General features: G+C 42.5%; 2 protein-coding genes across 2 annotated transcripts in view; one reads left to right on the top strand and one right to left on the bottom strand.

The window, feature by feature from the left end:
- Nucleotides 1–1553: 1553 nt before the first annotated feature.
- On the top strand, nucleotides 1554–4549 carry zic5 (zic family member 5 (odd-paired homolog, Drosophila)). The gene is made up of 2 exons (XM_067258577.1): nucleotides 1554–2622; nucleotides 4110–4549. The coding sequence occupies exons 1-2, from the start codon at nucleotides 1578–1580 to the stop codon at nucleotides 4547–4549; spliced, it is 1485 nt and encodes a 494-aa protein (XP_067114678.1). The 5' UTR covers nucleotides 1554–1577.
- Nucleotides 4550–21660: 17111 nt separating this feature from the next.
- Nucleotides 21661–25926, bottom strand: part of clybl (citrate lyase beta like) — a 53434-nt gene continuing 49168 nt past the window's right edge. Inside the window, exons 7-8 of the mRNA XM_067258542.1 lie at nucleotides 23373–23497; nucleotides 21661–22067 (exon numbers count right to left, since the gene is read on the bottom strand). Coding sequence (XP_067114643.1) covers nucleotides 21975–22067; nucleotides 23373–23497 — 218 coding nt within the window. The 3' untranslated portion in view covers nucleotides 21661–21974. The remainder of the gene's footprint in view (nucleotides 22068–23372; nucleotides 23498–25926) is intronic.

Raw genomic sequence — 25926 nt, 5'->3', positions numbered from 1 at the left:
AAAGTCTACTCATACAGATTTACAAGTTTCCTCACACTTAACTCATGACTGGCTCATAAAAAGTGAACACATCAGTTTTAAATTGATTCATGGGGAAAGGTATCTAATAACTCCCACTTCAACTGAATCCAAGCACAATGACTCCTTAAGTTAATGTACAATTATTTACTGGTTTTCGTGTAAAATTAAAAATGTACTCTCTCTCTGGATAAGAGCGTCTGCTAAATGACTAAATGTACTGATTTGTAATTAATGTTTAGGTTCGGTTGCATTAACCTATTAAAATACTGAGGGTCACATTGGATTCAGTAACTGAAATTAGAATTTTCCTCGTCCAATAGGCTACAGATTATTACATTATTTTTAGCATGTTTGAATGTTTTCTTTTCCCGTCAACTGCATCCTGCCTTTCAAACGAATTCCACTTCATACATGGTTAATAGTTTAATTAAAAGTTCTACTTAGGAGTGATATGTTCCGTACATGTTCATTCTAAATACATTTACAGTGTGTTTTCAAGAGAAGGTGATTTGTATTGCTCATAGACAGGCTACTGAAAAACAACGTAAGCCTAGGCTACACGTTATTTTTCGAAACTCACAAGCCTACCATACCAACAACACAAAAATGTCACAAAATTATACATTCACCAATTCATTAAAAATGGGAAATACATACAAAATATGTTAAGATAGATATATATATATAATTATATTGGGGTAAAATATAAAACACGTGAAATAAATGAAAACAAGGAAGCCAAAAGTTTTCATAACAATAAAACAACTAAAGCATATCCATGCTTGTTATGAAAACAGGTCTCTTCTGAACTCTCTGTAGGCCTACTCTTAAATAACTTTTCTGTATTTAGTGCAATTCTGTAGCCTACACTAGCCTTGATGGAGGTAGGCCTTTAAACATGTTAAGATAGACCATGACTTCCACTTAACTCTACATTGGCTCTTTAGATGTAGTAATCGATATGTAATTACAAATAGACTATTGATATACCTATCCGACGGTTGAAAGAAAACACGGCAACTCATTTTTTTTTATGTAATCCCATATTTTTTACGAAGATTGCACTGACTGTCTCTAGCCACGGTTTCTGCCTAGTAACAGAAAGGGGCTTTATTATTATTACTATAGTCGCCCTATATTTCTATTGTCCACGTGCTCCGATCACGGTTAACAGCAAGCAGCACAAACAGATTTGCTAGTAACTTTGTGAGTACAACTTTTAGGAGTCAACAGCGATAAAGAGAGTGAGGGGGCGGAACCCTGCTGAGCCCCTGCGCTGAACGACAGCCAATCGCTTCGTTCTCTTAACTGCCAGTCACCGAAATCCGTCCAATACCCGCAGTGCCATTTCTAAACTGTATTCCCTACTGTGTCCTCCAACTGTTGTATGTTCTGCCAATCGCTTGAGGACAGAGTGGAAAAAGGAGCAAGCAGAGTTAGAGGCAGGACAAAAGAAGTTATATAGATCTTTATGTACATATATTGTAATGTTTTAGATAACGTGGCAAGAGGAAAAAACAATAGCGGTAAGTGTGGATGGACTTCATAGTTTAGACATGGAGCCCCCTTTAAGCAAGAGGAATCCGGCGATAAGATTAGCGGATTTGGCAGCGACTCAACCCCTTCCTCATCAGAATATGACAGGCTTCCCGGGGTTGGGGGGGCATCACCCTCTCTCCCACCATGCCCACCTGCACCCTGGGGAGATGGGCAACGACCCTGGAGTGGCACTAACTCCATTTGGACCCGAGCACATGGCACAGACAAATGCTCTCAAACTTAGTCCCTCTCAGCACATTCAGAGCCATCCCGAAGCCCAGACCGCGGCATCTTTCACTTCTGCTCAGACCACAGTTGGTTTCCCTGTGGCTCACCCCCACTCAGGCTACTCAAGCAGCAGGGACTTCATCCTCAGGAGAGAGCTCTCAGCCTCTGCTATGCATGCACTTGGCGACCAGCATAGTTCCGCCTCCTCCCCTCATCACCATGGCATGTTCATCTCCCCAACAGGTGCTTATGGGCACACGGAAAGTGGTGCCCATCCACTTTTCTCTGGACTTCACGACCAATCGTCCCCAGGTGCTCATCATCACCATGCCCTCAATGGGCAGATGCGCCTGGGTCTACCGGGGGACATCTACGGAAGGCCAGAGCACTTCGGCCACAGGCCCGAGCACTATGGACCCTCTTCTCTCCATAGCTACAACTCCATGAACCTCAATGTGAACATCGCGTCTGCTCCTCATGGAGCCGCGGGGGCGTTCTTGAGATACATGAGGCAGCCCATCAAGCAAGAGTTAATCTGCAAATGGATCGACCAGGAACTAAGTTCGAAGAAGCCCTGCTCCAAAACTTACAGCACCATGCACGAGCTGGTGAACCATGTTACGGTAGAGCACGTTGGGGGACCGGAGCAAAGCAGCCACGTCTGCTTTTGGGAGGAATGTCCGCGCGAAGGAAAAGCATTTAAAGCGAAGTATAAACTGATAAATCACATTCGCGTTCACACGGGAGAAAAGCCGTTCCCTTGCCCATTCCCAGGTTGTGGTAAAGTGTTTGCCCGGTCAGAAAATCTAAAGATTCACAAGAGGACTCACACAGGTAAGCGAAAATGCATCAAGATTATCCTACTACAACTGCATGTAAACACAACTCATGGAGAAATTCTCCTTGTATCAATGAAACAGTGTAGAATGGTTGAATACACGAGTATAAGCTGCTATTCAAACAGCCGGGGACCGTGACCGTGCGTAAAAGTAACGGGAGTAGTTTTATACAATAATTAAGTTAGGATACAGTTTAATGTAAGTCACTAATTTCGTATTTGAAGCATGCGCTATTTTACTCATACATACGTGGGGACAAACGTGGGAGGATTAGAGCATATGGTTTGTAAAACGTGCTTACGTACTTCCAAATGAGTGCTCCTGGTAGAATACGCGTAATGGTTCTCAGTCCGCATGGACGTTTACAGCTCTGGGAGTATGCATTGAGATATCGACTAAACACATCACTCAATGCATTTTGTTCAGGGTTGAACAAGTGCTGTTATTTGTCTTTTGACATTTGACTAAAACAAAATATGGCAGTCTGGGTTCAAAAGAAACATGCTATAGGCTATATTTGTTAAGCATCAGTAGCCTAGTTGTATAACCATATAACCATAACATAAACAACATTTTGTTTTTGTCTAAAAGTCGTATCTAAACAAAAGAACTTTTCCATCGGAACATATTGAGCAGTCACTCAAAAAGGCAATCTATACCACCAGAACATAATTTATGCATTCTCAATCTCACTATGCCAATGCTATGTGGCCATGTTCAGTCAATTTATCGGAATTCAACGGAAGGAACTCAAGGTCCCTTATTTTTCCGTATGTGATTATTCTCAACCCCGATGGCACACATTCCATTATGAATCAAGCAAATATTTTCCAAGCAGTGATTTTAGCAATCAGCCCATGCACCTGTTTGTACCTTTTTTTCTTGTCCTTATTTAGCCTAAAATATACCACATCACGTCAGAACCTTTCTCCTCTGAGTAATTTCCATTGACAACTGTCCATTGTGGCACTGAGTTTACATCCTCTCCCCATGTACATGAGTAGGCCACATGAGTATGACATGTTACACGTGTTTAGCAATGGACATGCCTCCGATATAAGGGAGTGAAGTGGTGGCGGTGGAGATGTATAATAAATAAGGTATGTTGGGGAGGAAGGCCTCGCGGCGGAGTGGGCTGCCACACCGACCGTTTATGGAGTAATTACACTGGAAGTGGTATGTTACCAAGCAGTTAAGCGACGGTTTCAATTAGGCTGTTGGCCTACCTTTGATCTAGCATGCAAACAGTTATGTTGAAAGTGCAGGAAATTAATTGATATTTGTGTGAGTGTGAGCAAAATTGATATTGTGTGTTCTAAAATGGTCAGGATTAATGATTGAAATTGACCGATCTTACAGGTTCTAACATTCATGTTATTGTTCTGACTGTAATGACTTTGAAATAACCAACTGATGTTATCGTGTCATAGATGATATCATGTTTGACTGTGCCACGCAATGATATTTATTTATTTATTTCAGGGGAGAAGCCTTTCAAGTGCGAATTTGATGGATGTGACAGGAAATTCGCCAACAGCAGCGACCGGAAGAAGCACTCTCACGTCCACACCAGTGACAAGCCTTACTACTGTAAAGTGCGCGGCTGTGACAAGTCCTACACACACCCCAGCTCACTACGAAAGCATATGAAAGTCCACTGCAAATCCCCTCCGCCCCCCTCCGCCAACGCTTCCTACCTTTCATCCACGAACCCTCTAGGCGCCCCCCTTTCGCCTTCTTCTGAAACGCACAGGAACCGGTCCACAAACCTCTCGCCTCAGGTTACCAACCTCAATGAGTGGTACGTGTGCCAAGGGAGCGGGGGACCCAACCACCTCCATACTCCTTCCAGCGATGTGCCAACGTCAGATTCGGACGATGAGGATTCTTTCCGACACTCAGACCCTAGAACAATGCTCTAATGTTTACAGACAGGACATATTTTATTCCCCACGTCATCTCCCTACCGGTAAAACATATAGTGGCCCTTGAGCGTAGGAGTTTAATAACTGTATAAGCATATCAACTATTTTAAACATCAAGTAGCCTAAAATGCGGTGGAGAACAGACTATGGGGGAAACATGCCTTGATATGAGCCCTAATTTTCCCTGGAAAGAAGTGAATGTATGGACATTACAACACTGTTCAACCACAAACACTTTATTTAGATTGGAATAGTCAGTAGGCCTGTACGTTGTTGCTAAAGCTACAGCATATTCAGTCATTCAAAGATTTGTTTCATGAGTCACATAGCTTAGATATAGGCCTAACGGTTTTATTCTGAGAAGCAAAAACCTTCTCAAAAGGAAATGTGTATAGGTAGACCAACATACACCCCTCAACTGGGGATGAAGGTTAAATTGTCATTTACCTGATCCCAATCCCTCGACTTGTATTTAGGTAACATGCCTTATCCATTATTGTCTAACCCCAGAGTATTAGCCTACAAGAAACCAGCGCTGTTGCCATCAGTAGTCGCTGACCAGCATATTGAGTAGCTAACTTCCAAATATGAATGGAGCTGCATTTTTCATTTAATTCGTCCAAATATCCATTACACCAGATGCATCAGTTGAGAAAAGGTCAGGAATGTAAACATAACAGATTAGCTAGATCAGCAACAGCATACAGCAGCATATATCACCCGGAAATATATGATAAACATACAAGTGTCTTAAAGGGTTCATACATTAGTTTGAAAAATTTATACAATAGCTATGTTTGGATGAAATTTTTTAATATTTAAGAACTATTTAAGACTATATTTTATGCAACAACAAAAAAATACACAGGTGTTACGCTCGTTAAAGAGTACGAATAAGTCCCCTGAGAACCTAAATATGTAGGCTGACAGGCTTTGTCCCTGACGCATTTGTATATTAACTGTATTGATGCTCGTGAATGTTATTGTAGTTTTCATGTTTTGTACATTGTAATTTATTTGCTGGTATCAATGTCGTGCTGGAATTACAGAGACACCAAAGAATAATAATATCAATTTTGGTGAAATGTATTAACTGATGCTTTTTACTGTGTTCTGTAAAGGAAAAAAAACTAATTATTCTTACTTGAATAGGCTGTGTAATGTGAAAATCTCTTTTCTCGCATGCCCTTTGTAGTAATCTGTCTTTGAGGCGCATGGTACTGTTGGTTATGATGGATAAAACGTGATGGTGAACCAGATTTGATTGTGCAGACCCTTGATGTTCGGGATAAATTTGACAACACAAGTTTACGATTAACCTGAATAAACACTCCAGGCCATGTAGTTAACAAGTGTCTTTTAGGACAGACAACATTTTCATTTATAAAGGGCACCGATGTGTCTAGAAAGAAGAAGAAATATAAAGCTGAGTTCTGATCTTAGGTCATATCAGCAACCTGACACAAAGTTTGACGATTCAAACTCGAGGTTTTCAAACATGCTACCAAAATTGAACAGTGGCTGAACATCTAGACTTGTAAATGCAATATGTATATTTGAATTGTCTTACAGTCCAGTACACGGATATCTCAGGAATAACCACTAACTCTGAGGCTGGTCTAATCACTAGGCTAATGGCGGAATTTACAGACCCCTAATGGCGTTCTTTCTGAAAGGCGGGACAGCACAAAGCAGAGCAAGCATGAATCATTCATGGGAAAAATAAAAGATAAAAAGATATCTGACAATAAGCAGGACCTTGTATAGAGTATATGAAACAAGTCCCCCTCTTATTTTCACCATTAAAACGCACAATCTCACTTTCAAAGTGTCCCCTGTCCCGTCTATAGAATTAAAATTGACCAACGCGAGTCGTGCACCACTTCAAAGGCCGCTACTTCTGAGCGGAAGGCTGGACGCTTTGCCAGTCTTCATGGTGCGTTAGGATTTCTATGGCAATTGGGGAGCGAGACGCTCACATTTGAATATGTCTGGTCCACAACACTAACTGCCACTAAATGAACTATCATCAAAGCACTCTGAGCACCTACTCCAGAAATGCCTCATGTGTCACCGCAAATACATTGTTGACAGAGAAACAACCTAATGTGCAAGTGCATGTTTGCCACCGCTACGGAGACAGGTTTCGCCACATGAACAGGTCATTCTGTAAAACAATTACAGGAGTGGTACGGTCACGAGGTAACAGGTAATATTTCATTCAATGCAGACCCCATAATAAGTCACGCACGTTTTGAATCCTAGAGTCAGTCCACATTGAGATATGTAGCCTTTTGAGATTGTGATATTGTTGGGCACCCGTGATTTTCGGTTGGACAAAGCTGAATGGAAAGCAAGAAGGCAGCATTCTCTACTTATTTTCTAGCTCCCACTCTAGCAGGTGCAACGGCCCCACCAGAAACTATGCCATGGCAAAAAGCAAACAAGTTATAGGCTATGTGCGTCCTAATTTATAGAAAAAGCAGCAGTTGTAGGCTTTTGACCTTTTTGGGGGTCTCAAGAGCTTCCCTTAGGTCCTACAAATGTTGTGTCTTCTAATTAGGTTTGTTTATGGGAAGCACTCTTGCTTTGCATTTCGCTTTTGTTCACAAACATTTATTTGGACATGGGTAGAGTATTCATGCATTTATCTAAAACAAGTGCTCCTGAATGTTGCAAAATAAACACGATGAAAAATAACCAAATAGACGGTTCCCTCGGCTTGAAAAGGAGAGACTTCATAAAAGGAGTGAAGCAGTCACCGTTCAATGAGAAGCTCTTTGAAGTAGAACTTATTATCTGAGGAATACTTTTTGGTTGTCGTAACGACGCTGCTGAATAGGAAAGGCACTCCTTTGTCAGCGATTTGTTCTCCTTTAGTGGGATGCCCGTGGAAATCACTTACACGGGCCACCTTAACATGCTGCCTGCAAATCAGTAACAGGCAGAGTCAGACATGCAGACGCCACTGGGGAGAGGACAAAGCAAAAGTCGCGGTGAAACCGGGGTTCGTTCTCTCTCATTTCGTCCTTTATAAGGGCTGAATGATAATTTCTCAGACGACCGTAGAACCAAAACAAATGCTGTCTTGTCAGAGTTTACAAGCATTAGCTAGTCATCTCTCTGAGCATCAACACAAAGCCTACATTAAAATGTTTTTGAGGTGATCCTTTGCCTGAACAAAGTCAAAGTTTCTGTTGTTGGATCTAATATATACTGATTGTATGCTACCGTTAACCTATAAACTCAAGGCAACGGCAGCCGGTGGTACTTTAAATAAAAAAGTGTCATGGTCAAGTCTGTTCATACCAGATTTTGGACAGCAACAGGGATAAGTCGTGGGCCCACATAAAAAGAAGACTATGCGCAGTGCCTAAACACAGCAGAACAGCAACACCTTGTGACAAAAACGACCCCTTGAAGCAGAAAACCGTTTTCTAATTTGAAGAAAGAGCTATGAGAGAGATTAAACTACTATTTTAGATGACTATGCCACATTTTCAAATAAAATACCCCAAAATGAAAGCTGAGATCACCCAATAGAATTGCTTTAACAGAGCCTTTTCTTCCATATTATGTTGAACTTCCAAAACGTCTGTAAAATAGGAAGCTTTTATAAACATAAAACAAATATTCTTCCAGTTTTATAATTTTTTTGAATATCGTAAATCGAAATGGGAATAGTTGCTTATGGTAATACATTGGGTGCCTACGTTGAAATAGTAATGCTCTTAAAAAAACTAAATGCAGAAAAAAGATATACCATCTTACTTTTATTTTACAATATTTTGACAGGGATCTCATGCATGCACTTAGGCTAACACTTGTTGTTGCATTTAGTGTTGCATGAAATTCTATTTAGTCTTTTATGACGGCTTCTATAGCCGAAGACAAACATAGGAAAATGTTGACTTAGTAGGCTATATTCTCTTGATATTCGGAACAAACCCCCAACCCAACACATGTGTTAAATGTCTGAGACCAGTTACCATTTAGTAACTTTCCACCTGTTTTGGCACTCTTAAGACCCGTTAAAGCAACATGTCCCATGACGAAAAATATGTACACGATTAAAACAGCCGTGTTGTCTCTTCCTTGTCAAACAGACAGTTTCTTACTTTCCAACATCTGACCCCGTCTCCCCCTCATCAGCATGCTATGCTAGAGTGAGAAAACTGGGCACATATTCATTCTCTAGGCATTTTGCCAATATCTTCCATGCACCCTACCTGGCTACTAGCTTAAGTTTCATGAATAAGTGAGAAACAGTCGAATCCAGTTGCAGTTGCACATGCTACTTCACCCGGTCAGCTCCTAACCTCTAATACCCAAGATAACACACGGAACAGTATTTATCAAGACAGCGGAAAAGGGCACGTTGTTTCTCGCGCAGTGAGTATATGCGAAGTTGTCTATAAAGAACGAATTAGACCGAGAAGTGAGATAGACCGAACGAATGAAAACTTTTAGTCTCTGAAGGGATAAACCAACAGAGAAACGAAGCCGTAACCTGAGCTCTATGTGCTCTAACTACAGGAAAGTTGGGTAGTTGGGAAAGTTGAGGAAATGTGTTGTCCCTTTGGATTAGAGGCTGGGTGACTGGATGTTCGTGGTCTGGAAGCCTAGAATCTGAACTCTCGGCTCGCTCGACCCTTATTCGAGCAGCTGTGGTTTCACCTATTAGCCCCTATGTCTTTCCGAAAGGAGTGCTAGAGTTAAACATCCTACAATGGGCTCGCCGGGGGGGCACTCGCCTGACCTATACCGAGTCTTAATAGTTTTATAGGAACTTCATTAAATCAATTACCTAGTGAGCACATCATAATGTACTTGTAATTAACTGTGAAAAGCTGGATTTTTGTAACACGTTAGAGAGGAAAAGCTGACGGGACTTGTCATGGGCTGGACGCACTTTGTATGTCTTTGGCTGATTTCCGTTTGCATGTTAATTTATTTAGCTACACTGTTGAGATGGTTTATGTTGTTACGTCTGATCCCGCCCTGTATATTTAGGGAAGCACATTTAAGGTGTGGTCCCAAATGTCAAGTAGCCTATAATTTCCGTTTTCAGGTTTGAGAAGAAAGCTAATCACTCACCAAAAACACTCAATGAGATTTAGGCATTGGACTCAGACAAAGAAACAGAGACTTAATGGCAACAGTAAAGTCAGATCACCCTGGACTATATGAACCCGAAAGCCTGCCGGTTTGGAAGTTAGTATAAAACTGACCAAAGATTATTTAGCCTGAAATGGAAGTGCTCTTTCAGCTGGCCTGAAACATGTAGCCAGGCTACTGCAATCATAACATTCATTAGATAAAGGAGTCATTAAATTAAAATATATTTCTATTCATAATTTCTCAAATGAAAATGTTTAACATTCTGTAAATGCAGGGCCTGTATATTATCATCTGAAACTGACAACACATTGCCAAAACAAATAGTTGTCCCACAGTTTTAGGCAGACTGATAGTCTGCAAATACATAATATATTTTCATGAATTAATGTTTCAAAGTCAATATTCTAGAATATTCAAAGGAAAGTGTAGACCTATCTGCAAACCCTAAAAAGTTGCAAATCATTTTCTGAGCAAACAAAAGATTGTTTATTTACGAGATTTTTACGGCTGATTCAATCAAAGAACTCTTATAAACCAGGAAACTTACCAGATTTTCATATAACTGCCTACATTACAGTTATATGATAACTCCATGTCTCTCTCTCTTTATTTATTTCTTTATCTCCCTCCCTCTCTCTCCTGTCATCATGTTATCATCACGCCTTTGGCTACTTTTCATTCATCCACCCCTCCACAGCAGAGCAGATGCATCACCCTGCTCTTGCCTGTCTCCATCCCAGAGAAGCTGACATAATATCAGGCGCTCAGTAACATCTGTGGGGGTAGAGACTTGGTGCCGGTCCAAAGCCCCATGGTCGGGTCTGGGAGCCCCTCCAAGGCAGCAGGTGAAGAGAGCAAGGTCGTCCACGGACGAGTGTCCAAGCCAGGGCCTGATACCTGGCCCCGCTTCAGCCCGCTGGACAGAAGGTAGAGAAGGAGGGGAAGATCAGCGTGCTTATGCAGTACGGACATTGGCTAAGTGCTCTTTCCTCCTGTGTTACAGGGGATTGCTAGAAGCTTGTAAATGTAGGATGTTTGGTTCAGTGTGTTGGCGTAACGGTGTATTAGCCAGCCGGCTGTGTGGTAGTAGAGGTGGTTGGGTCACGTGATGTTTTGGTCATGCAGGCCTCAGATGTGGAACAAGACTGAGTTTTGGTCTAATGGTAGCTGTCTCAGGTTATCATGCAAGCCTTGCCAGTCAGCACCTGGTTGGTCATTGGGACCTTAAAACCTTAAAGCCTGTTAAAGCTGAATGGAGAGTTGACCATAATCACAACTGATAGTGTAGTAGATGTAGTCTGGTTTAAGTCATGTGATTAGATGGTCCTGTCCGAGACTTGGTCTTATTAGTGTCAACGCTGGACCACAAAGAAAACCTTTTCATCCTAAAGGAAGATGGGGCTTGGCACGGCTAATGGTTGGACCCTTTGTCTGCTTTGGTGCTCACACTTAATTCTGCATCGTTGTCCTGAATTTAATGCATGTAGGTACTTCCAAAGCTGTCTGAGGTCATTGATGAAACAAAAACCATATTCTCAGTCAACGGTCATGTTAAATAAGGTCTGACAAATGCCCAGTGACCATAGCTTGTTCTCTGTAACTTTAAATGAAATAAAAGTAATTTTATCTTCTTTCTTCAAAAGCTATTGGTATGAGAGAAATGCTTTAAAAATGGTGAAGATATGCTGGCGCAGAAGTTATCTCCAACAACAACAGTGTCCTGACAGGAAGACAAAATAGAAACCCAAATTGATTTCTTAACCTTTCAAGTGATCGCATTTGCCATCACCAACCCCTGCAGCCCAATTTCAAGTCTGCATCGTTTTCTTTCATACCCAAAGCAGTATCTTAATGACACGCCTCAGGATGGGTCATAACATTTGAACAAACACCTTTTCCGATGAACCATATCTATCTACCCCCATTCTCCATCACTCTTTTTTCACCATCACCCCTTCCAATGTGGGCAGTGATTGGTATCTCCCCCAGATTTGTGTGGAACTATCAAGCCTGCAACATCAGAGGACTAGCCCCGAATGCCTACCCCTCGTTGTAGAAAAGGTCAGCATTCAGAGAGGAAGAAATCGTTCTCTCACAGCTGGAGAGGTGAGGTGAGCAGGACCATCCACAGAAGGGAAGACAAGCAGAGTAAAAATAGAAATAGTGAGAAGCAGGACTAGGGGTTAGAGATATTGGTAAGCAGAGAGAGAAATAGAGAGAAAGAGAGAGAGAGAGAGAGAGAGAGAGAGAGAGAGAGAGAGAGAGAGAAGAGAGAAGAGAGAAGAGAGAAGAGAACATGAGAAAAACAAGGTGATGGGTGGTGGTCTGTTGGGGTACCAACCGGTAAGGAGACACAAACAAAATCATATAAACAATGAGATAACACACCAGATACAAATCTTATCAAATAAACAGCAGACCAAAATCTGGCCAGTCAGTCCTAAGTCAGTCGCAAAGCTTTGCCTGCATACAAATGCAGTAGGGGGTCTGACTAACTCCACATTGTGAAGTCCCTCTGTAGCTTATTGTAGGCAAGTTCTCAAAGTGTGGTGTCTGAATAACCTAAGTCCCCTATAACTCCCTTCTCTTCAATGGAGTTCTAATCCAGGGCGATAAGCCCGTAAGCTAGCACTGAGGACTCCACGGAGAGGGCCTCAATGCGTCACCAGCCATGCAGAAGGAAGACCTCCCTCTGGTTCCATATAGAGGTAGAGCAGGATGGATCTAAAACATCACAACACTACTCACCTCTCTATATAACTCACCTCTGGGATTGGCAACAACAGATATGGCTTTATGGCTTTGGAATGGGCGACTAGAGATAATGGGGGACTTTGTGTTTCCAACTGACCAGGGATAAGCTCAAAAATAGATGTGGATAGGCTATAAGATATGTGATGCACCTCTAACTGATTTTGGAAGGGCTCATAGAAAGAGTGAGGTGGGTTATTGGGGAATAGTTCAAGATGTTCCGAGATAAATGAACATAATGTTTTTTTGACATTCATGTTGAGGATTGAGGATTCTGTAGGGTTTACCCAATAGTTTTTTGGCCAATGGTGGTCTTTCCGAAGGTCATCCAATTGGGTTTGATGACTGTGACAGTCGTAGACATGAGCTAGAAGTGGGAAAACCTGTTTATCTTCCGAGAGAAGCAGGAGGACGGTTTCTCTATGTGTTCATTCAGCTGCTCGCAATGTTTGGGGCTATCTCGTTGTTAAGATCAGTGACCTATGCTCTTCTGTAAAGCTCTCTCTTGGAAGTCGCTTTGGATAAAAGCGTCTGCTAAATGCATGCATGTAAATGTAATTTAACAGTGGTAGTTTTGAGTTAGTTTCCTGGGGATCTTGCTCTGCCAGGGATATAGAAGCAAAAGAAGTCCTGAGGCCTTCTATATGAGAAAGCCTGAGGCCAACCTTCCGTTGATGCCTTTTCTTGGTGGTTAAGACACCACCATTCACTCTCTGCTGGCTAATCGGCTTAACAAACTCGCAAAAATATCCTTGTTTTGATTGCCCTTTTCTTATATAAAGTTCATAACTGTCAAACAAACTGAACTTAGCTCACCTCTTAGGATAAGCCCTGGATGTCTTGATGGAGCTTGATACGTATATAACGTCCATAACATTGTGGGTGTGTCCCAGAGGGCACTACCGCTGGACTGTCCTAATCACAAGACTAATTGTATAATTAGGCCGGCCCCATTGGGGGGCTACACCTCTTGCTCTCTTCCTGACACTTGCCATGGTAAATGACAGAATATCTCACCAACTCGCACTGCAGATCCATCATACTGACACTGCGTCAGATACAAGAGCATATTAATGCATGATATAATACGTAGGATAATGATGGAAAATATATAGGAATGAAATATAGTCCATTTTAACCGGGAGATATTTATGTTTTTGCTGAAGATACTATTTTCAGAGATTTCTGTCTCATCCATGACTGACACAATGTGGAGTTGTGAGTGGAGGTCACCTGTAAGATGTAAATGATGATCACTGCCCTCGTACTGTCATCCAGAACATATGACATGCTCTTTCATGCCAAAAGCCAGGATAATTTCAAATGTCTATAAGATGGTGGTCTAATAGGTGAAAACTTGTCATGTGTTATATGGTACACCTCCTTGCTTTATGGTACTAGATGAAGCCAATGTTCACAATTGTTCCTTGGCGTCATCTTAGTGGCTTAAACAACAGGATTTAGGTGTCCTGATGCAGAGAGATCATGGCCTGTCTCAATAAATTATGAAAGTATTTTATTTTCTTACATTCCAATGAAACATTCAAATACACAACCCGCCCCTCCCTTGTGTTTCTCGGTGTTGCCATGCCCATTATTACGGCTGTCAAAACTTGAGCGGTGAACGTGAACTCCGAGTGAAGAGGCTGCGGCAGGCGCAGCCCGGGGGAGACGGGACTGAAGGTGTGAGCGTGCGCTGCTGGCTCCATGGCCGTGGCGGGGTTATGACACCTCTCCAACCGGGAGGCCCCCACGGGAACCCTCATTAAGACGGCTCCTGTAGCAGGACGCTGCGCGCTGCAGAGCGGAGATGAGGCGGTGACTCCTCACCTGAGAATGGGGGAATCCTGCTCGCATCCCAGCAACTGTCGGCCTGTCACGGTGCAAGGGGAGAAGATCTCATGATAGAGATGATAATAAGGATAATAACCATTCTATGTTTACGGAAATGCCTTATTTATTAGTGCGAGATGACAGTGAGGCTCACAGTGATGGTCAGAAAGGGAGGCAAATGTCAAGTTAACTGCTACTCCCCAGAGAGAAATATCGCACTCCCTGATGCAACCTTGACAATTTGGAGCACCACATATGATCAGCATATATGTCCAATAAATAGGGACTTTGTGACGTGCTATTAAAAGTCGATAATTCAAATTTTATTTTAATTTCCGAGTCTGAATTCACTGTGAGAAGTTCAGTTCAAAATATTTTTGTAGCCATTAGACGCAATTTAAATAAAAAACCATTATATTGCAAAACGTTTTCTGGTAAGTAAGAAGGCAAAATAATGTTTGTCTTAGTCGAAAGGGAAAACTAATTCTGTTGAAAGAAAAATTATCAGAAACCTTATCACCTGTAAATATCCCTGGAATGCTCGTTCCATGCGGTTTTACATGCTTCCAACTTTTTTATGACGCGTGCTAATAAATGAAGGGATAAAGTTCGTTCAAACTTCGCCACTACATACTGTGACCGAGATTCAAAGGGCAAGTGGTGCTTCATTAACCGTATCCCCGTTTACTTTAGTTCCCCCCTGAGTCTCAGAGAGAGCGGATTAATGTCAATTACCTGTCATTGCTGAATGCCAACAATATGGATGTTGCATGGCATAATATTAATTGCTTTGCACTCAGTACAGCCAAAGTTTCAATCCGTCCTCAAACTCTGTCCGCTATCGAATGGGTTTATATGATCATACCATAGTAGGCCAGGCCTACGATTATTGGAAGAAAAAAAAACATGTCCAATGATGCATGTTGTGTTGTTCATTAACAGCAATAAATATTAAACATTGCCATGAACAATATGACACTTTGAATGGTCTTTAAAATTCGCTCTGCAGGCAGAGGAACATGGAAAACATTTCAGCAGAACTCCAATTCCGTTGAAGATGATTTCTGTGGTAAAATAATTGTAGCCTATATTGTGTAAAAAATCTTCCTATAAATCTTCAATTATCTTAGATAGCCTATAGGCTACAACACAATGATGAGAATTTTAATATAATTAGTTCGATAATCAATATAGCCAATTATTTAAATAAAAGACACACAATGATAAATAATTTGGCAATTTAACCTGGCTGAGCTATATGCCTTGTTTCCAAAAAATGCTTTGTTTACTTGATCCATTAGGGGCCTACTTAATTTTCGTTTTGAACAATTATGCGGTCTTATCTTAGAACATGTTTATTTTGTAAGTAACAAGCATTTTCGACTAGACTTGACGACTGTGTTACGAAAACAACACACACAAAAGACATCACACAAGTCCTAACTTCGGAACACAGACAACAAGAGAATTCTTTCAACGTCTTGAATCGGGTCTATAGACCTTCAGTGCTCTCAGGGATGAAAGACAGCTCTTGACTCTTTCTTTCAAGGAGACCAATACGCTTGTCAGAATCTTGAAAGAGAAAGGGGACAAAATAATACGTGCCTTGCGCGCGAGTTCTGGGTTATCAGGTTTAATTGGATTACTGAAGATGATGTTCGGTCCATGTTGGACCGAGTGGCAAGAAGGATATATTTAAGACTCCATAACATGTTTTTTTTGTGTCTCTTGAAAAAGACACTGCACGCTTGCCTAGTAGAATCACAAATGCTTTGTAATTAATACTCTTTGAGACCTGTGAGACACACATGGTAGGCCTGTAACCTATTATATCCAAACTTTTATGAAGTTGATTCACTTCGATGTAGTTTATGTAAGAAACACTCTCAACCATGTACGACTGCTATGCATATACTTATAAACGGTGGGTTCTGTGCAAGGGAATATGAGCAATCCCCCTAAAGCTATGCTGTTAGAACTATAGGCTTGGAGAAACTGTAGCAAAGCACCAGAACTCATGGTCAACACACAGGGGATCGAGATGACAGCGATCAAGAACGCACATTATTTGACATTCTCTCTACTCCTCAGGGCACACTCAAAAACACATCCCCGGTCTGCCGGTCAAACAAACGGTAAAATGAGATGAGTTGTAACGCGAACACGACAGCTAGACTGAGTAACGGGGAAAGAGTCGGAATGTGGTCTCTGGCGGAGTCGCTGTCTGTGCTCACGCGGCGGCAGCAATAACAAGGTGCGCGCAGCTGAGCGTGCAGGTGCCCATGCCGCGTGCCCGGTCTCCACCTGCTCCCGTAGGGCGCACTGATGAGGAGACTCCAGTGTCAGAGACGTGTGTGTGTGGGTCTGTGTGTTTTCATAAATGAAAGTCGGAGTAACAAACATAAAAGCCTACCCTATCATTTTCCTTCCTGATATGTTAAGCAACTTCTTATTTCCGTGTACTTTTCTCATATTGGACCCAAAAAAAGAAGCTCAATAGCGAGTCAGGGAATCCTGTTTACACATTCTAAGAAAAAAGTTTAAAAATAGATGATAAGATTCCGTTTCTAAATTAAAAGACAAGACCATCACATTATATTGCCACCTTTTCGGTGACGGTCACATGCACCCAGACAGATAGACTCAGAGACAGACAGACTCATCTGCTGCCCCAAACGGCCTGTCTGGCTAAGTTATTTGGATGCACTACTACCCCCAAGGAAGTGCTTGTACAAATCGAGCTTTGGCTTTTAACCTTGCATTTTAAGAGATGTAATGCGCATGATCAATCAACATGCCTCGCATATGTGAAGGACACGGGCGTGATTAGGTTCGCCTCTCCGCTTGCGCCGTCCCCCAAACATCAACCGGGGGAGCGTATATCTGATGCATTCATAAATTAGATGAATGACATATTTGAATAAGAGCAGTGACAGTAAAAGAGAATTAAAGTTTTCCCCCAGTCCCCACAGACGTCCTTGTGGATAGAACACGCTCCAAAGTCTTTTAAAACAGCCTGTCTTATAGCCCTGCCGGAAATTAAATCTCCCATAACGTAGAAACATGTCATGACAGTCTATCCAATGACTCATCATCTACTCAACAGTAGGCTGATTAACATAAAACATGACTATGAATCATTAAATTAGTATGCTATCTTATAGGCCTAAATTAATACAAATGTAATTGTTCTTTCAAATTGCCTATGTTGGACCGGCTAGTTTCTTTAAGGGATACAAACATTTGACAACCAACAGTCTTAGTTGCTTAAAACTGCGACAACACCAAACCTGGATGTATAAAAACGTCGGAGGGACTGTCACACTGTAACGACTCTCATTACCACGACCCCAACACCCTTCCTCAGTTTACTAGCCTCCTAGCAACAGTAGACAAAGCAACCGGGTTTTAGTGGGCTCCGGCGGGGCCGGGCTAGTCTTTGATCTGTCCCCTTTAAGAAGTGGGGATCGGGGGGAGTCAGGCCTAGAGCACTCGGGGGCCAGGGAGCAGACGGTTCTAGACCCTGCGAACTTCATCGACTGGGAATTGGGCTATAACAGACTGGCAGACAGACTTCAATGACAAGAAAACATTATGCATGTGAATAGGGATGAAAGCACAGTGGGCTATCATTACAAATATTGTAGCTTAGATTTGTTCAGACCACAGCAAAACACATATATATGGCTATAACAATCTAAATGGGAATACATTAGCTTAATAAAACTTACAGACCTATTTCAATCGAAGCCTGTTTTATTGAGTTTTAATGACCATGCTTTCAATTAAAATGTTTGCCTTGATAAAAAAAATGGAGGCTTGTAGACAAACAGGTCCCCTTTTGAACATTTTGTCCACAGTGATTCCGGGTGATTGAGCCGCCGCTCTCTCTCCTCGCTGACTGACTCGTTTTCTCTTCGACAATAGGCTCTCCCAAATGAAGTTAGTGATGGTCCACATGTGCCAAATCACTCAACCAGCCGTCTAGCAGATAGATTTTTAAGTCTGTGGCGAATTACATATTATGTAAATTTGAAGAATGACAGACAAGTAACGGGCGGGTAAGTCGATACCCAATGTTCATGTTAAGTGCCCATTGTCCTTATCTTGGTTTTACCAATAGTTCGCAACATAAACCTTCTACAACCACAAACGTCGGTGAAGATGCAGGCCCCGTTAAACCAAACGTCTTGCAGCGAAAGCATAAACTCAACATTAATCTTCAATGATTGGCTCATCAATAAGTAACGGCAAAAGTATGTATTTTTTGATTATTTGTATTTTTTATCTTAAAAAATATTTTTTTTGTTTAATTTGTCACAGACTTAAGCAAATAATTACATATATTCGTTTTACCAAAGATCAAACATTTGAGAAACGACAATCTTCCTCATATAAAAAAAGTAAATTAATCCATAAATAATTTTCAAGAGTGCTTATGCGCACCCACACGTCAAAAGGCCGGTGGATTCAGTTTCCTAGTTTTTTTTCTTCCATAGGCTACTTATGATCAACCACCCTCAAATCTCCACATGGACAGAAAAGTAATCTCTTGTATAACACATGTAGCATATCATTTTTGGGTGTTATGTATATAGGCTATATGTGTTACAGAAAATAAAGGTGGGCCCTAGGTGTAAACAAAAACAAAAGAAATCTTGCAACAGTCAAATGTTTTGCAAGTTAAAAGCTGTTGATTACAGTACAATAAATGATATTGATCTACAATTTTATGTAGGCATATGTTTAAACAACAAATTAATTGTAAAGCGTAGTTATGTCTAGGACTATCAAATTAAGAGTCAACTAAAACTCTGTTCATAATCATCACCACGGCTACAGCAGCTGCTTTAAAAACATTTCTTCAAACGTCTTAACTCCAACAGAATCATTCTCCTAAGATCTTAACGAGTTATTTTATTACTGGGACATAATCCTTTGTTGAAATTAGTTTGTCATATATTGTCATTAGCACACTATTAAAACAATGAAGTCATTATCCGGGCATCCCCGGGCGAGAAAATTAAGCGACTAACCCCATCTTTGCCACCCGGGTCCCATTTAGATTAATGGAAAAATATGTAAAACATTTCGTTTTAATTTTCCTCTGACAGTGTTTTGCATACATGCATTTTCTCCGCCTGTGTTGTACCTCGTAATTTATGAAAGCAATTTCGGCCGTCACATAACTGGGCTATGAAAATAGTGCTCGAAGCCTAATTGATTCCCGTCACCATTTTGTGAGGTTATAATCGTGTTAATTGTAATGTAATCTCCAAGGGAATACCAGCGAAATGTATTTAAATAAATCTGGCGAACAAGCTGAGAAGATTATGTCAGTTCCACACATGATATAAATGTCATGTGAAATTACACAGTAAAGGTGGAACTGACACATAGACATTCCACTAATCAAAAAAACAAAAACAAAAAATAGACAAGCAAATAAAATGTTATCACCCCATAACAGGCTACAGCCTGATTTCTCCGTTTGCAAAATCTTTTGTAAGACCACAGCCGGAAAAACAAGTTATATCTATTCTCCACGTAAAACTGGAATCTCTCAACTTAATCATAAATACGAAATCAATGAAACAATATAAAGAACAAAATTCCAAGAAGTACAAGTATCCACTGAGACTAGCAGGTAGCTTAAGGTGTGCAATAAAACATCGACAACTTAATTGTCATGGTTGAATACTTTGCTGTTGGTCTTGCATTTCCCCCCACCTAGACACCTGTTGTTGTTACCTCCTGGACTAAGGGGCAGAGTGAGAGGGATGCCCCTTTAAAGGGGACTTTTCCTAGACAGGGGACAGGGTAGTAGCAAGCCTAGTTCTAGTTCAAAATCCCTGTCTGGCTGACATCATTACAGTCTTACAAATGTTTATTAATTAAGTATTGATGCATTCTGCATCTCAAGGTTTCAAAAAAGAAGATCTGCTACTCATTTTATCTCCTCGGTGACAATCTGACAAATCAACCATGCTATACCAAAAATAATAACTTCACAAAATAGTAAAAACATAAAACGTTCCTAACGTGTTGGATCAAGTGAGTACCTATGCGGTGACTATCTACACTAAGCTCCTCTGACTGGAACTGGGACACAATCCTCCACTGGCCACACCTAAAGGCCGTCCAGACACAGTTAAAGAGGAGGCTCTGAACACTCAACACAGGCCAACCCCAGAAGGTCCGCCTTACCACCACAACACTCAACACCAAACTAAGCTGGAAGAGCAGGGCCAACACCAACACAGAAGAGAACTTCACATGAACGACACACCGGAGCAGAGATGAGGTTGAAGAGGGCCGAGAGAAGTGGGAGTCGAGTTTGGGCCAAATGCCAAGGAGAGAGTTTACTTTTGGGAGCTTCGCCCGGCCACAGGGGTGGAGTCCTTCGCTCTGTCTGGGCTTGGCCTGGCACCGACTTGCTCCAGACACAATAGATCATACTGTAGTGGACTAACACACACACACACGCCCCTTTCATTACCATGGTCACCAACAGCACTATTTGGCATTTGATACCTCCCCCATGACCCACTCAGAGACAAAGCCCTGGCCATCATGTCTCTGCTAGAGAGACTTACACGGCACAATCGTTTAGTTCCATTCTACTGCTAAGGAACAAGGAATACAAAAATCTATGTGCACATTTTGTATGTCATCCATATGCCATGCTGCGTTTTTTAATAGTTTTTGTGTTTACCTTTGACCACGGTGGATTGTACAGACTGTGCATTTGACAGCTGACGAATCAGTCCAGCATGTATCATCGTTCAATAGTTCATGTTGAATGTGTAATAGGCTTTTACTGTCTTACATCAATAAATACAGGGCAGCCAAGAACCTGCACAAGTTTTCAAGTGAAAGAAAAAAAATGGCAGTATCCACGTGTGTGTGCGTGCCTGCTGTCCAATGGAGGCCCTTGCTGATGGCACAGTCCCAGTCCACTCACAAAGACCCATGCTTCTAGGCTGAGGGGCACAGAGACAAAAACACTTGAATTGTTGGTTTAAGTAAACTCATTGAGGCTCCTTAGCCAACAAGACTTTGATGTTGCAAGGCCCGGGCCCCTGATTCTGTGGGGTTGGAGGTGGGGTCTGGGGCCCAGAGCGGTGCCCTGGTTGGGGCTGTGGGTCTGCCGTGCCAGCCCTGAATGCAGGAACAACGGTGGCTTGTTGTGTTTGTTTACCCTTTCACCCAACTGCCTGAACCCTGGAGATGCCGGGGCATCCGTCACCACACAGAGGCAGGGGAGGAAGCAAACACACACACACACACCCAGCCAAGTGCCCTTGTCCCATAGTAACCATGAACTGGCACAGTAACAACCCCAAACTGTTGTTATGGTATCCATATTACTGAGCAACAATCATGGGTACAGAAAATGAGCGTCAAATATCACAAGCTTTATTAGTGCACAAATAACAGTAATCCAATAAATTCAGTCAACATTTACCCCACAAAAGAAATGAACAAAATGAACACCGATTACAACCTTGTTGCAGCGTCTGAAGTGTATTGTGTGTAAAGTTCAATTATCTCATGGGATCTGTTCGTTAGCAGTGTCTATCAGATGGCCGGGTGGTGGGAGACAGCTTGGGTCTCATCACTGAGTCTCGGCTCTCATCTCTCCCTTCTCTTTTCTCTGCTTTGTGGATCCTCGCCCGCCCTCTTCTCCTCCCGTCGCCGTTTCGCCCAAAGGTCATTACTTGGGGAAAGCGTCCGCCAAAGTGACAATGTTCTGTGCCTGCTTCAGCGATGGCATGTCTATCATGTTGCCTCGGAAGGTGAACGCCCCCTGGCGAATAAAAGACGAGACAGGAGGGCGGAGGAGAGGAGGGGAGACGAAAGAAGAGGAGGGAGAGAAAGGGAAGGGAGGAGAGAAAGGGGAGAGGAGAGGAGAAATAAAGACAACACTACAGTACATCAACCGCCTTACTAGGGAACGTTCTGGTAATGTTGGGCAAGAAGGACACTAAAAAGGCCTCATCCAATAACGTTGATAACCTCACAATTCCAGAGTGAGGGGAAGGGGAAGAGTAACTCGAAAATGATCAAATTAGTTGTAGAAAATAACTTGTTACACAGAAAAACGCAAATCAATAAACGCTCTCTCCCTGCGGCGGATCATTTCATCCTTTGATGCGCATTTCAGATTTGGGCTTGCATCAAATGGTTTTACTGTTGGTTGAAAATGTTGAACAGTTGTGAAGCCGGGACAGGTGCTCTCATTAATGTTGATATTTACCATGTTCTGCTTCCCCACACCCAAGCAGAGCATTTACCCACAGCTAGTGTTATGAGAGGATGTGTTGTCAGGCAGGCTACAAGACAAGCTCCGGGCGGACGAATGGCAAACAGTAACCGGAGGTGGGAATTATGAGAAAACAAACACTGTGCTGGGAGACAAAGGGACTGGTCCTGCAACATCCCCCAAATAATGAAACATTAACACACATGCAGGCATTACAGTGTGGCGTGCTGGACGGACACACACACGTAAACATTCAGGTTATCCGAGGGATGGGTAGGAGGTGTTCTCAGGGCGATGCTTAGTGCTGGCGAGCCCGGCTTGGCCTGGCAGAGAGAGCAGGGGTGTGGGCAGATTGTGTATCAGTGCTACAGAGCCTCCTCAGCAGACACCCCACAGACACAAACACACACACGAGCGTATGTGCACACACACACACACACGCACATACACACACAGAACCCAGCCATGCACTAAATTACCAACAAGGAGATTCTGTACTTAATTGGCCCCAACCCCTCCACCCCCCCAGCTCCTGAGCAGACTGACACACACACACAGTGTGTGTGTGTGTGTGTTAATGGTAATGTCGAGAAGGCCAATAGCTTACAATTGCAAGGAAGATAGACTAATGTTTGCGGACAACATGCCGTTGTGGATAAAACTGTTCAAAATAGCTGCTTTCTTAATTTGAAATAGTTGAGAGTTGCAGCAAAGTAAAAAAAAAAAAAAAAAACCTTTATGCATTGGAATTCATTTCAAATATGAAAAATATTATGTATTTAATTAATTAATGTGCAATTATGTAATTTTATGTGTGTGTGTGTGTGGTTGTGGGAGGAATGAGGATACCTTGCCCTGCTGCTGGTGTTCCTGGAAGGCAGCGATGAGTTCTGAGGCCCACTGCACCCTCTCCTTGCTGGGGGAGAACTCTTCCTGGACCACCCCCACCTGGCCTGGGTGGATCACCTGCTTCCCTGCAACCACCAGGGGAGAAATAGTCACACAAACACACACATGTCCGCGGATGCGCACACACACATACACAAACACGCTGAGTACAGGACATTTTTCCTTGTTGGCCCTGTTCTTTTCACGAAGAAGAAAAAAAATCCATGAAATAAATACAGCTTCCTTTATAGTTATTTGTTCTAGATCTATTGTCACACAGACACGCTAGCTTGTGCAAACAAGCACACCTCAGCACAGGCACACAGACTTGCTACTTAATAATGTGCAAGTGTGCAGCAGAGTGGCAGATGGTAATTGTGGAAAGATTATGCAGCGACAATCAGCTCAATCTGTCATACTTAGGCCAAAACATTTAACACAAATTATCAAGATGTCAATATTTAATTTCCATTTCATTGGGCCATTTCACAATAGCTTACAAGTAAACACTGTTTGTAGTGTAAAGAGGAAGGAGAGGATTTTGTGTTTGAGACCGTTATATCGTTTATTCCTGGTAAGCGGCCTCGGTGTGTTCTGCTTTTCTGACGGAGGTTTCTTTTGGTGGAGCTCTCTGATATGTCTGTGCATGTGCGTGTGCATGTGCGTTTGTCGGCATGGTCTAGGCCGACAGGGAAAGTCTTGTGCTGGGTTACAGGATGCTATGCATCATGGGACTTGTCATGTGACGCAGAGCTGGGTCCTTTAGAAGCTGTGCTAAAGCCCTGGAACCAGCTACACGCTTAGTTGCACTTCAATCTGACACACACACACACACGCCCAAACATACACACACCACTTATACCGTATACTCATACACACACACATGCTTTCACACTAACACAAACCAAAACAATAACACACTTCGAACACACATACCGTAAACAATAAAAAAATAAAAAATAAAACATTCACACTCCAACCCTGTACGTTCCCCTAATGCCAGACCAGCGCTGCCAATCTCCAGCCTAAACCAGCAGCTGCGGCGACACAGAGACCCTCGCTCCTCCGAGGGACACTGGGATTGCACGCCGCCGACCTAATCCTGTGTGCGTTTGCAAGGGATCAGATTTGTGGCGATAAAGTTGAAGGTTTTCGAAACGCAAAGCTGACGGGAACAACGCTGGCGGTGGCGTCAGGCCAGCTGGTGTCGTCACCTCAGGGATTAGCTGTCGTCTCCAGCAACAAACCCCTGGACGTGTAGCGGAGCGGGCAGCGCCGAGAGAGAAGCCTCTGCCTCTGTACGTTTCCCTCTCCCCACCCCAGTTAACCTCCCCGAAACTCTGGAGGAGGACGCTCGTGTTAACCATTTGGACTCGAGAGTTAATGAAATATGGAAATTCTGTCCTACAAAATAAAATGAATTAGCAAATATTGCAAGGGCGGGTTTTTGTAACATACAGAGTACAGAAATGCAGAAATATCTTCAAATTGTTTTACTTGCAACACAATGTCAGTTCTTCTCAAAGGTGTGAGTGTTGGGAGTATTGTACTGTTTGCTCAGGGCAAGATTGTGTGTGTGTGTGTTTACGTTAAGCGAGAGAGGAGTGCTCTAGGTGTAGATACCTTTAGGGCCGCCATGTTGGCTAAACACCTTAAAGAGGAGTCTCTGCCCCTTTTCTGAGGGGGGTGTGTGTGTGCCTGAAGGGTAACAACAAAAACAGCGTGCCCCTTCCCCTCCTCTGCCACCTGCTCCTGTGCTGCCGGGGCTGAAGACTGGGGTGTTTGTGTTTGTCACTCTGCCACACATTCAGACAGGGCAGGGTTAAATCCCAGAGAGGTGTGTGTGTGTGTGTGTGTACGTGAGATGACAGGAGAGTGACAGAGCACACAGACTGATGAGGTGACTCAGGTCCCCTCACTCACAACCCATTGGTTCTCCCAAAACGCATCATCCATGCCCTCCAGCCAATCCCAGGCTGCCATGTGGTGCCGGCTGCTCATTGGAGGATTGCTATTTAGCAAAGTGTTTGCAGGCGAATGATGACCGGGGCCCAGGAACGATGGGGATACAGGGCCTACGGAAGGAGAGAATTCTATCCTCTTTATAATTCTCTCCGTTTCTCGGCAAAGTCCAGTTGAACCGAGATTTGGCCAACAGAGATACCAAAACAGACAAATAACCTAGATCCAACTAATATAACTAGACTTCGAATAACTGAAAAACACAATCATGTATAAATATCAACAAATATGTAGATTTAAAATGACAAAGGCAGCTTCAGCTTCACAAACACTGGGTCGGGCATAATTTTAGACCATACCCATCAACCAAACCCTTAAAAACAGGATTCAAACCCTTTGTTGTGGGTCTTGTAGAGTCCCAAAGTTGATTACAGCACAGGTACAGCTTTGGGGGCTAGGGTGTCACTAATCCACGACCTAAAGACAGACTCTTACATATCCTATTATTTAAATCAAAATTACGAAATAAATATTGTAAGGCCTTTACACATGT

This window comes from Osmerus mordax, chromosome 2 (assembly GCF_038355195.1).
Source record: "Osmerus mordax isolate fOsmMor3 chromosome 2, fOsmMor3.pri, whole genome shotgun sequence".
NCBI classification, from domain to species: Eukaryota; Metazoa; Chordata; class Actinopteri; order Osmeriformes; family Osmeridae; genus Osmerus; species Osmerus mordax.
This window is presented reverse-complemented; position numbering and strand designations above follow the sequence as displayed.